The following is a 13888-nucleotide window of genomic DNA, read 5'->3' as shown; positions in this document are numbered from 1 at the left end:
GCTGTAACAACATGTAGACAAAATTAACCTGCAAGTATTAAGTCCATCTAAAACTACCAGACATGTGTTGCTTTTAGTTGTCACACATCATCATGTCTGGGTTTGGACTGGACTTTGGACTTCTGAGGATGTCACCTTGACATTTGTCACTATTCACTGAGGTTTTATAGATTAATTAATAATTACCTGAAAAAAGAATTAGTAGATTAATCAATAATGAAAAAATAATAATTTAAAAAAAGTTTGTTGCAGCCATAATTTCATTATCAAAAATGAACAATAACAAATTGCAGTTGAATCAAACTGTACCAAACCAGAATGTATCATATCATTATAAGTTTATAGTGAATCAGATCATAGACAGCAGACATGGGTTTGTATTGATCATCAGAGACATCATGAGTAGTCTGCATTTCCAAATGTCTAAAACTTGTGATCATTACAAGCAGACAGACATAAATAAACCCAGTCCCTCAGTCACTGTCAGCTAGAGAAGTCTCAACAATTCTTTGACCTAATTATAACAAAGCTAAACTTCCACCATTGGGAAGAACTCTCCTCACCCTTCACCTCTGTAAGTGCCCCCTGCCTGGTTGCTAAAGTAACCAGAAAGGATGTTGACCTGTGGGTCTATGGTGTCAGTGGACCATCCAGACCCACGACTCTTGGAATGAGGGTAAAATTAGCAAAGATGCAACGCGTAAACATTCAGCTCTCATTGACCATAAATGACCAGCAGCGCCTTCAGCTCAGAGGGCCTTTTAGCGTCAACAGTGTTTGCCTCTTAACTGTCAGCAGGGTGAGTACAAGAAAAGGAGGGCTGAATGTGACAAAAACCCTGCTGTCAAAGCATCAGCACTAAAAGTTGAGTGGACCTTATTCAGGGAGGGTTAAGCCTGTGTAGAGGCTTATCCCCAGGTCAAAGGGTCGAGAGCACTAAAGGACTGAAAGCATTCCTTCCATCAACTTGGGACAGATCCTGTGAAATGACTATTATGAATACTATTTGAGTTTCCTTCATCAGTATCAATCAGAGTGAAAAATGACTCTTATTTCATTCATTTGCTCAAAGAATCAAAACATAATTTTAGAAGTATACAAGAAGCCTGTATGTAGCTTTATGTGCACCAACAGAGGGCAGTAGAGCAGTGGAAAGTATGCTACTTTATGTGCATTTGGAAGTGCATGTGGTCTGAGTGTGTCTGCATGCTACACAAAATATCACAACTTATTATCAAGTGGTCAACAAAAAGCCAAAAACTCACCTGCACTGTTTGTCGGTCAGGCATCCCACTGTAAACAGCAGACAGCTGAGACACTGCCTGTCTTCCTGCTGTAGTACTACTACTGGAACTATTGCTAGTGTTACTACTACTACTGCTGCTGCTACTGCTATTACTACTGCTAGTGGAAGTGATAGAAGTAGTAGCAGTAGTGTTAGAGGTACTAGTACTGCTGGCAGCTGTGGTGCTGGAGGAGCTGGTGGAGGTGGAGGAGGTGGTGGTCCCGGTGCTGCTGGCCGTGGAGGCAGGGGCCCCCGTCTCACTCTCCATGGTGCCCTCTGCTCTTCTCACCTTTGACCCCCGGCTCTTCTGAATGGCTCTCCTGTGCCTGGGAGAGAGAAAAGGGGAGGAAAGAGAAAAAGGGCACATTATTTACCTTCTTGATACCCAGACCTAAAAGTTTTTCTTTCGTCAAAATACATATCTGACAAGCTAAGAAACAACTGAACAACTGAAACTAAAATCAACCCTGCACATGACAGTAAACAAACCCCTCAACTCACCAACACATATAAAATGTTGAGGAGGAAATGAATTAGAACTGATAAAGAAATCATGTGGACAGTGAAAATCAGTGTGTGCATGACTAGAGATTACTTAATCATTTGTTTCTCTGTAATCTTGCCCCGAAAGCAATTTTCAATGAGCAAATGCCACAATTTTCTATAACCAAAGGCACCACAAATTTGTAAGCAAGGCTATAATCATCCACCCACCCATCTATTATCTATACTTATTGTTTGTAGTTTATTTGCTCTTCCGTAAGGGTTGCAGGAGGGGCTGGAGCCTATCCCTAACTTGCATGTCTTTGGACTGTGGGAAGGAGCCGGAGTATCCGGAGGGAACCCATGCAGGCACAGGGAGAACAAGCAAACTCCACACAACTGAACTGGGGCTCGAGACCAGAACTTTCTTGCTGTGAGGCGACAATACCAACTACTACACCACGGTGCCGCCCAGCTATAATCTTAGTGAGTAAAATATGTTTTGTGGATAAGCAAACAGCTCAATATATTACTATATTAATTGGGGAATATTCATGAACAAACATATCTTTTGTGATTACTGAAAAGCCTTTATTAACAATGCTTATTGATTTTTATAGCTGAAACTTCATAGATATCATAGATATCAAAGAAATCATTAGCAGATTCACTGATAATGAAAATACTCATTGACGAAGCTGACTGCATATTTAATGTAAACTGTAATAGTATAGCTTAGAGATGTGTCTGACAAACCAGCCCGTCTCAGTTTTTACACAAGGCATCTACTTTCATACAAAGCAACACAAGTAGTAGTGTGGTTTTATTATTTGATCACTGTGTATTTATGCATTTAATGAATTCAGTCAAACTGAAATTACAGGAATTCCATGAAAGCCCTGAAATATACATGAATTTACTGTCTACCAGAATAAGTCTACCTGCCTTGCCACAACACTCACACTTCTGCTATTCCGAGTATATTGCCATCTAACTGCAGATGGCAAAACAGCTGTGAACACCACAGCGAGATAAACAGCTACATCACACAAATCTGCGGTAAGACCTAAGCATCAACTGAGAAATGAATGATTCCTCCGAAGTCTGTTTATCTTAGTGCACAAATTCATTAGAGAAATACTACATCCAAATTTAGGAGTCTGTTCATATAAACCACCCTTGTAGTGTTCTAAGATTACAGACACAGACTCTGAAACACTATACGGCGCATCTGACTTCATTCTCCAAAAACAAAAAGTGAGGCAAGGCAGAGTGGAGCTGGTTAGAGGAACACACAAAAATGCAATTTGGGAAGCTAATGAAATCCAGTGAATTTAGCATAGGAGGAAGAGTAACTGCCTAACAAAAAGCACTGGAGCATTTCACCTAAATGACAACACGCACATTTGGTAAAAGCTAATTGGGAATAAAGCAGAAGCTGTTCGATATGAGGCAAAACTGTATTAAAACAGCCCAAACCATGAACTGAACACCATGTCACCAACTGCTCAGACCCCCCTGATTAGAGTCAGAGTAATTAGTCAAAACAACATTTATATGACATACTCTCTCTCAGACTTCTAAATCCATTTGTTCTTGTCAATCATGAACATGGACGAAAAAAAGAACAAATGATTTAGGCCCCTTACGTAAAAGCCTTTTTAAGAGTTGGTCCCCTGGTGCCCTGCTATCCATTAGCACAGGAGGAAAAAGCCCAGAGCTCTCCGAGCAGATGAGGTGGAGGGCTGTACAGAACAAGAGGTGAGAAGATGGGAGGATGGGGAGCAGAGAAAGTATCCTTCCTCAGCGGAGGCAAAAAAGGGAAGGTTAAGTTGTTAAAAAACAACGTGAAGAAAGTTCAGAAGTATTTGGTGAAGCTGAGCTCTAATAGAAAAAGAACCCCTCGAGAATTTGAGATGCTGGTGGTGTAGAGAAGAGGGTGGGATTAATGAGCGTGTGTGGAGGAGGATTCAAACAGCGTGACAGCTGATGAACAGAGATGAAAAGAAAGGGCAGAAACAGGGAGGATGGAATTTCTAGCCTTGAGGTTAGAGGTGTACAGATTTAGGTTATTGGAGGGGACGGCTGGGGGGAAGGAGAACATGTGAGGGGCGAAGGTTGGGTAAGCAGGTTGAGGATTTTAAATGGGCTGGAGTAAGGGAAGAGGGTGTGATGGAAGTAATTAAATAAGGAGCAATGCTGCCGCCATGCCGCAATTCTTAAGCTATTTCCTCCTCCTCCTCCTCCTCCTCCTCCTCTTTATTCTTTTGAACGGATTAGGGGCCAAAGCACAGCTCTATAGCCCACTTATCCTACAAAGCAGACTTGGAAACAAACTGCAATCTTACTAAACCATATGCTATTCCTTAAAATGGAAAAAACAGAACAGGCCTAAATAGCTCTAAAATGTTTGAGTAAACAAATCTATCACTGAATGAGAAAAGGCTGGAATTTGAGTTTGCTGAGCTGCATGTGCTCCAAATGAAGACTTGAAGCGATTCATAACAATGACAGAAAACAATTAGGCAATTAGAGTACATTTCAATATTTCAATGAAAAAAATGCATTGACACGCAAACCAGAGCAAAATCTTAAGAGCATCTGAGCAAGAATCTCTAAGGTTATTGTATTAAGTCAGACAAATCAAAACTAAACCTGAAACAGAGACAAATCAATTAAGTAAAAATGTAAAAAGTAAAAGTAAAAATTAATGTGATTTCTAAAATTGTTGAACACAAAGAGATCATTAGTTTACAGTCCCCAGTGCCTGCCATGAATGAAAAATTTCACGTCCTAATATTTTGGGTCTGTGAAAGAGCTGAAATCCGGTCAGGCAGAGTGGCTTCATGGTTGTAAACAAAGCACCACAGCTGCCAAAGCCTGCCCGCATGCATGCATGCAGTCATTAGCCTACATCCCAGGGAATCCCCTCTGGTAATGATGCCTTCAGCCCCTGTCTTTCTGAGAGGAGTCACCCATCCATCAGTGAAGGGGTACGATGGAGAACCCCCCACACCCACCATCATCACCACCACCACTCCAGCTCTTAACCCCACATCCACATCAATGACTAGAATCTGGCTTTGAGTTGATTTCAGGGAAAACGTGGTGCCCATGAAAAGTGGCAAAGCCAGTGTGTTTGAGAGCACATCAAAGCAGCAGTGCCAGCAGCCTGTACTACACAGCAAAGAGCCGGTCAACACCATAACAACACAATTTCAGCTCTTTGCGCACCTCACAAGAGGACACATTGATCTACTCATGCTGGCATTACAAGACTGCATACTGTCAGATTTGTGTCTAGAGGATCTGCATATACTGCAGGGAGATGAGAGCTGTTAAGAGTCTGTCAGACAGACTGGCTGTCTCTACAGAGCTTAGATCACAACAAGGAAGTGCAGGAGCCTCCATCAGTGTCCACCCTCAAGTCCACATATAGGAAAACTCTGATGACCCACATTAAAAATACCAGGAGAATACATTTGTCAGCTCCACAAATCGATTGATGTGTGATAATGGCTTTAATAGCCAAGAGATCCATAGAGAAATGTATGTCCGTGTGTGTATGTGGAAGGGTACTCTGCTGCTGAGACAAAGCCCCCTAACCTGGTGCTCCTACCTCCTCCGGCCCCCCCAACGCGATGCAGGGGTATGATGCCCCATCCCCCGGGAGTGTGCTGTCCTCCTGCAGGATGTTGCTCCTCTTTGTCTACCTAACTGAGTGGCTGGCTGGCTGGCTGGCTGGCTGGCTGGTTGGCTGACTGACTGACTGACTGAGTGAGTGAGTGAATGAGTGAGCGCGTGCGAGTGCGTTTCTGTGCAGTATCCAAAACCCCCAGCCCCTCTAGTCTACCCCCAACACACAGCGAGCTCGTCGTCCCAGCATCAACACCCCACTCCACCAACCAGGCCACGGCCTGCCTCCTGATTATGTGGTATCCTAGCGACAGCCAACGGGGTGCCTATGGATTCCCCGTGCCGAGCAGCATGCTGATTGGACAACAGGATCCTCTCTAATGAAGATGATGGTAATGATTTTACTCTGTTTCTCCCCTCCCCCTCTGCTGCTGCCTGAATACTGATTTTTTTTTTAGGATACACAGACCCTCCAACATAAGGTATACTGTAATCATCACCTAAATTATTTTTTTAAAAAGCCACAAATCTAGGATAATGAGGTATGTCATTAAAGTGACAGCTCAGAGAGAGCATACTCTTTATTCTTCTTAGTCTGGGTCTGGACAGCTGAAAACTGAAGGCTCCGTTTCCCTTTCAGTACCTCAGATTTTAAAGACTGCAGGTTTTAAACCATTTAAACAAAGCACCATTCCCACAAATACCCTACAGCTCTGAGTGGGCCAATTTTGTATCATTCAGCTCAGGACAGGAGATGTGACTTTTGGCCAGACTGAGCATCTAACCCATTATCTTGCTAGCAGGCCAGCAATCAGCATCAATTTTGTGACATGACTGACACTGAGGTTAGAGAGTAAAAAAGAGCTGTGATCCACCAAGACGGTCATTACCAAGTAACTGCCCGCTATGTGAGGTAATGGAAGACTAAATCTTTAACAAAATTTGCCCTAAACCTGCTGAAACTGCACCATTAAAGCCCTAACGATACAATTCAGAGCCTAAGAAGGGACATGCAAGCCAAATCACAGCAGGAAAGCGACAAACCACCTATTTATAGCAGTTATGGAAATGAAATGCAAAACAATAGAAGTAGAAAATTATAAACCCCTCATAAAAGTGAAATGGGATAGCTTTACAGATGAATTCAAACCTCTCCTTAATGACAACAGAATTCATTTATGTGGAATAGGGGAGATAAAACTGGAGGATAATAGCATGCTTATGGTCTGACCCACCACATTAACACGCCATCCAACCGCCTGGCTCTATGAAATGTAGCCATTTGAGTCGTTTGCTGGTGCAATGTGGTATTGATTGGGGCCAACCATGCGTGAACCTCATTGATTATTATCTTCTCATTAGCATATAGATTAGCTGGCAGCCCAGCCAGACACGCAAGCCTGGAGTCTCACACTTGGGTAACAGAGCTGTGCAGCAGAGGGGGGGGGGGGTCCAAAACAAGACGGAAAGCACAGGGATGTGGTGGCTTGGTGTGATATTAGCTGTTTGATGATGAACCTCAAGATGTGACAGACCGGGACCCCAGACTGCTATGAGATATGAGAATAAACAGAGAGCGGTTGCGGTGAAGTGAGACGTAAGGGGCAGATCCAGCAAGGGGCTTTAAGACAAACAAACCCTGCCTTTTGTTCAAAGGGCAGTCAGCTCATTATCAATTTCAAGAACGCTGATGCTAACAAGCTCTTCTGGGAGAGCAGCATAAAAATAAAAAAAAATCTAGGCACCATACGAGCCTTCCTGTTAGATTTGAACATCAAAGACGCTGCCAGCCAAAGTTTGCTTGAAAATATATCAACTCCATACTCATTATGATTCATATGAAAAGTTTGAAATGGAACAAAATGATGTGCCGGTGGCATAAGAGCTACTAAAGAACAAAATGTACAGAAGCAGCCCTATTTGATCTAAGCCCTTATGGGTGTGAATGTCTGTCATTAGTTTTGGGGCATCACACAGGTGGTATATAGCATCTGCCTAGCCAAACTCATCAATTTTCAATTGTCCAAGCTGACTGATTTTTTTTTTCTTATGAAAACGAAGATATGAGGAAACTGGAAGTGTTGATGAAGGCTAACCCTTGAAGGAGACCATATTAATGCAATGTATCCACACAACAGTATATCAATAATTAGCATTAAAAACAGGAAAGGACAACCATACACAATGTTTCAGAAACTGTAGGGCCAATAAGTCTAACACTGAAACAATTAATCCATTAATCGATTAGTCGTAAATGTGACAATCTTCTAGGGTTTGCTTGAGAGGCAGAACAAGCAAACTGAGAAAATCACTGTTAAACATGGGAAACTATGATGTGAATTTTCTTGATTTTGTGACATTTTATAGATTGAACAATTGATTATTAAACATGATTATTATTAGATGAGTAATTAGCATTAGATCAATTGTGCTCATTACGCCGATCTATCCAAGTCCAGCATTAGGTCTACACCTCTCAATTATCATAATTCTTTTCTTGATTAATTGTTTGGTCAAGATGGTGTCCAAATATGATCTTTTATTTTTTAATTGATGCACTACGACATAACAAAAGACAGACTTAAGGTAGTCAGGACTATTCATCCAACTATCACTTATTTTCAACTAATTTCTAATGGATGAGAGAGCCTGGCCCATGAATCCCTAATGTAAAAGTCAGCTTCCACATCCTGTGCCCTATAAAGCAGCACTTCCTTGGTGATGCTGGAGGTCATCCCCTGAGGCTGATGATGGTCGATGGGTCTTGTCCAAACACAGTAAGCAGGGCAGTGCCTTTGTTAATGCTGTGTAAGACAGAGATACCCTCTGATCCTGAGGCAAGATTGGTCGGCTAGCCGTAATTGAGCCATCTGACTCAGACGGACCTCGCCTTCCACAGCTGAGCAGACCAGTACAAAGAGACTCTGGCTGCTTTCCAGGTTCAGTGTGCCGAGCTTGTGTGTGTGTGTGTGTGTGTGTGTGTGTGTGTGTGTGTGCCATTCCAGTACATGTAGCCTCATGCTGAGAAAATACAAAACACTTTCACTTGACCCTCCCGAGAGGCCTGTGGTCTTTTTCTGTTCAGCTTCATTTAGTAAGACCCTAACCTTCTAGGTGCAAATTGCTCCACACGATGCTAAGAACTGCCTGGACGGTTAACAAGTCTGAAAATAAACATAGGAGAAGCAAAGAAAAAAGCACAGAGACAGGCTGAGAGGGGCAGCAGACACACAGATGAAATGAAAGATTCTCCGTCTGATCTATAAATACCACAGTTAAATAGTTCTGGCAAAGCTTGCAGATTAGCAGCACACTTCAATCCAAACTGTTCCATCAAAGCAGTCTCTGGGGCATCACTCTCAGGCGTCGATGGCACCAAGAGAAAAAAAAATAGGTCAGGGACAAGCAGAGATGAGCAGCAGCACAGAGAAATGTAGTGCTTCATAGCCTTCATCAGAAACAAGCACCTTAAATTTATATCAGCGTCACCAGTAGCCTTGCCAGACATCAAAAGTTAAACAAATGAGCTTCTGGGTCACTGCCTCATAACCTTCAAGTAGCTTGGGGAGCTTAATTGTAGTATGAGCAAATATAAATGTTGTCATTACCTTTGGACTAGATGAATGTGCATAAAAAGAAATAACACAAAAAGGCATTAAAATTAATTTCCTCCCAATGAAAAGCTTTCTTTTCATTTGCACAAATATCATTCTCAAAACAAAAAAAACCCACATCCTGATGGTGGTATCCTGACCAAAACTTTGTTCACCGTTTCAACTGTTAAAATGCTCTAACGTAGGTGCAAAAGTCAATCTGATCATCTATAAGCCTCTTCCCTGAGATGCATACAGAGATCATCACTGGGTCAGAGCGTCCTTGACCTGATTTAACTTGTTTTAAGAGGTGTTGTTCATCTAGGATTATCTCAATAACAAAAGCATTTGACATAAAGTTTCCCAAATATGTACCGCATGGTAATTGGATGGGCCTTTTCGGCTAATCATTATGTATATTATTGTAATACTGCTAAGACTCTAATCTCCATTAGTAGACCCTTGCTGACTGTCAGCAAGGGTCTACTAATGGAGACAGTCATCTTTGCTGCAGGTGCAGATGACTAATCTTTAAAAAAAAAAAAAAAAAAAAAAAAAAAAAAATCACTGCTTTATTTGTACCTGTACTGATTATAAATGCTAGAGTTTCCAACTGACAACCTGTCTGTGATTATAAATGGAAAGTCTGGCTGCTGCTGGGACTGAAACTGGCACTTTACACATACAGGAGCACATCTGGTGCGACTCTTACCAAACAAAAGCATGTCCTGGCATGCCAGATTTCACTCCGATCTGCCCAACTACTACCGCTTAGCGCATTCTTTAAGCAGCTCTGGCGTTGACCACGATTAACTGTAATGGATGGTAGTGCAAGAGGTGAGTGAATGTAAAGTGTGTGTAGATGAGGGAGCACTGGGGCCATCTTTCATGTAATTGATCATATGCCTAAACAAAATATTAGAATCATGTGAGACTCTCTGATGAGACAAACAAATCAGTCTTTTCATAACACTCAAATAAAAAAAATCATATGAGTAATAGCTTACTGCATTAGACCAGGTGTCAGATATTTGAATAGATGTGCAAGTAATTGTCTCTGGCTGTGCGATCTCAGGTTTAAATGGAGTTACTGCGTTCCATAATAACAGGCTGGCATGCTTTTAAGCAGATAAATCAAGCATCCCTCTGAAATTAACCCCAGTAGCCTTGAGAAAAATCTATTGAGCTTCTTCACTGAGCCTAATGCTGCTTTTTATTCCTGAAATAAGCAAATCACTGGGCATGATGTGACCTTCTTAAGTGCAGATAATATGAGGAGAAGGTGTGTAACAAACAAGTATCTGCACACACAGACAAAAGTTACCTATTTGAAGAATAGTAACATTATTCAGTGAATATACAGGACTGAATTGTGCACAAAACTTGTGTCAATCCCTATACCTCACTTGGAGTTGTCAGACAGTCTCTCACCACTCAGTGGTTTCATACAGTGTGCAAGCATCATTTTCAAGTGGCATCTGTGAAACACACAATAGCTCCAACCAACTATTGCAAAGTGAGATAACCACAACAAACTCTGTCCATTAACAACCATACCTTTTGAAAAAAGGAATAACCTCATAATAAATTAAAATACTTATAAAAAAAGACATAGGTGGAAGCTGTGGCATCTTACATTCATCAGTGAAGGGACACTTACATGGCCAAGCAATCAACAGCGACAACTCTGGTGAGTAAGCCTGTAGCTGCAGTAGTTTAAAAACTAATCACTCTACAAAGATACAACACAGAGAAAAGCAATATGTGACATTCTTGCTTAAAAAACTCACTTTAGCATTTAATCAAGATTGTTGTCAATGGATTAATCAGTCATATAATCGTTACAGCAGACCAAAAAAAAAAATTATCAAATGAAGCACAGAAAAACATGATTTTTCTTTATTTGAGCTAGAACCAGCATATGTTTGACATTTCTGCTTGAAAAAAACTGACTAGAATAACCGATTAACAAAACAGTTGATTAAGTCGACTAATCGTTGCAGCTCCACACACAACCACACGCTGTGGGTAAACACAGACACACTGAAGGGAGGAGGGGAAAGTGTAGCTCTAAAACTGTGGTGTTATTTTGCCAACAGTGGGGTCAGTGGGTGGCCTCACTATTCCAGCTCTACTAAAGCATGAGGGCTATCCACGATTATGACCCACACTTGTCAAAATATATGGCTCCGTATTTGTGCCAAAGGTCATGACCCGTGCGATCGAAGTTTCTCAAGAGAGCACCTGGCTAACTTTAGCTAAGACAAGAAGAGCTGGAGAAGAGATGCTGTTGCTGGTCAGAACATTTCATTTTAAAACGTTTTCCTCGCACGCTACATTCATAGCTAATTTCCCACATGATAGCTAGTGCTAAATTTCATAACATTTGCTAATGTTGTTAGCCCGACCTAGATAGTTATTGGTCACCGTTTTTGCTGTTTTTATTCTAGCGATCTGAGGCAGTGCACACTAAACTTAGCAGTTAAACTAACGTCAACGTTAGCAAGCAAAGCTATGAGCAAATACTGCTGCTTGCTGCTGTTTTGGGGGCCCAGAGTAGACGTTAGCTTGTGCGACCGATTAACCTCACACGTTCCAACACACACACGGTATGACCCCGGTGCCAACCGTGACACCCCGTGCCAAGAAGTGAATCAGACGTCGCCTTACCGTTGTCGTAAGTCTGGTAGCCTCGCTCCTCTTTATGGTCGCGATCCCTCGCCGTTTTTCCTGATATTCTACACCATTTCTGGACGGTGGCTCGCTGTGGCTGTATCCGACCAGCGGCAGCAGAGGAGCGGAGAGCAGGGGCGGGCCCGAACAACTCTTTTCATTTGCATTCCAAACTGGTAACGTGACTCAGATCTGGCCAATGAGCAGAGGGTATATTACTTGACCCCGCCTCTTCTACTGCCAATCAACAGCGCTCATCCCTCCCTCTTTATATTCAGTCTAGGATCCTTCCCCCTCCTCCTCACTCACCCCCCCCCCCGCCGTCCTATCCTGCAGACAGTCTGTGCTCTTCTGTTCCATGCGCCTGTCAAGTAGCGACCGCTGTCTTCATCTCCATGGTAACGCAGGGATTTAACCCTTGCACTGTTCATGTTTCTAGTTATGGTATTCAAAACACAGCTCATGGAACTCACATGGGTACTTAATAGTGTTAGTGGAAGGTCAGGGCAAAGTTTTTAGCACTGGCACGGTACATTCCGCACCTGAGTATTGAGTAATTTCCATTTAATAGTACTTTATACATACTCCTACCATTACTATACTACTACTCCAATACATTTCACAGGAAAATATTACACTCTTACTTTTCAGATTTAGAAGTTATGACAAACTTGTAAATATGACACATTGCAATAACAACAAAAAGTTGAGAAAACTCAAAATTATTGGGCAATTTCACTTGCTTTCTTAACTTAAGACTTTGAGTTTGAGCAACTTAGTGTATTTACCCTGTGTTAATAATGAAGAGTTAAATAATACTTATTGATCACAAATAGTAATTATTACTTTTGTTAGTTAAGGTAACTCAGATCTGCATGCTGTGCAGTTTGGATTTTTAGTTGGATATTTTTGGTTTATAAATAACCATTGATTATTTATTTAGTATTTTTGATCAGCAGAGACAATGTGACTCCTCTGTAACTGACGGCCTGCATGGTGATATTGGTACTTTTATTCAAGAAAACAACCTGAATACTTCTCCCTAAACTGTTTTCTATGATGTGAGACACTTTATTTACCCACTTGAAAACTGCCTTTTTAGTCGCCCCCTCCAGGAAGCAGGAGTCAGGATCAGCTCCCACAGAGCAGCACCCCTACAGGAGCTAATAATAATTCAGTCAATTCTTTTTAAAGGACAGGTGTTTATCAGCATAAAAGCTTTTATATTCCTTTATCCATAAATGATTTACTTACTTACATGAGCAAAGCTTTTGAACTGAGGCAGTTTCCCTGGGTACAAGGTACAGGGTGAAATTTACTGTCATTTCCTTTCTTCAATATACAGGGCAACCATGTTGCTTTAAAATTAGGATTGTTTGGGTGTCACTGTGACAAAATAATCTGAACTCAAAAGTGTATTTACCAGCTTTTCATCCACATCTCATGGTCTTCATCATCAAAATGCAACTGGTTTAAGTGTCTTTATTTCTATTTTTTATTTATCTCTTTTTTGTGTGTGTTTATTAATTTCAATTTTTAAAATAACTCTGGTGTTATTTCATTCACCAGAGGGGAAAAATAAAGGTTTTCTGTGCAAGACAACATTGTTCAAGCACGGAATCTGTAATGTGTATCCAGATGGAAATGGCCAGGTATGGCAGTAAAATGGACAGCAATGAATTGCTAATGTTTCAGTGAGTTGCTATTGTGTTGCCTGCAATATGAGGGGGGAGTGCATTCATCCGCCTGCAAATATTGAATAATTTATCAGAATATGACTTATTTGGTTGGCCCCTGAGTTAATTATCTGGTCTTTCATAGCTCCCTTGATACCTCGCTTGTAGCATCAGCATGAACACAGTATCGTTCCTGTAACTTTGTTAATCCCCAAAGACACGTTGTGGGCTTGCACCCGGGCAGATTGTGTGATATTAATGTTGTAATAGAGGTAACGCTGAACTCAGACGCTCCGCTGGGCCAGAACATACCTTCATAGTGATGTTTATACAATATCATGGACCAGATGTAATGGTGTTTGGATTATACATCTTAATGGAATATTTATGTGGGCTCCTGTGCAGCTTGGTTGATCCTCCATTTCAACAAAGTCAGGGATGGGGGTGATTTGTTCCCTATCACCAAAGAAATGTCCCTGTGTTTACACACAGCTGCTCACTGCTTTTAAACAGAAAAGCACAAGACAGAATGCAAACCTGAA

At 41.5% G+C, this 13888-nt stretch overlaps 1 protein-coding gene across 1 annotated transcript in view; it reads right to left on the bottom strand.

Moving 5' to 3' along the window:
- phc2b (polyhomeotic homolog 2b (Drosophila)) overlaps window positions 1–11825 on the bottom strand; it is a 34490-nt gene extending 22665 nt beyond the window's left edge. Inside the window, 2 exon segments of the mRNA XM_051074765.1 lie at window positions 1266–1611; window positions 11668–11825. Of these exon segments, the coding sequence (XP_050930722.1) occupies window positions 1266–1553 (288 nt within the window). The 5' untranslated portion in view covers window positions 1554–1611; window positions 11668–11825.
- Window positions 11826–13888: the final 2063 nt, after the last annotated feature.

The sequence above is a fragment of the Lates calcarifer genome, linkage group LG12 (genome assembly GCF_001640805.2).
Source record: "Lates calcarifer isolate ASB-BC8 linkage group LG12, TLL_Latcal_v3, whole genome shotgun sequence".
Taxonomy (NCBI): Eukaryota; Metazoa; Chordata; class Actinopteri; family Centropomidae; genus Lates; species Lates calcarifer.
Note: the sequence above shows the minus strand (reverse complement) of the source record. Positions and strands in the feature narration are given on the sequence as shown.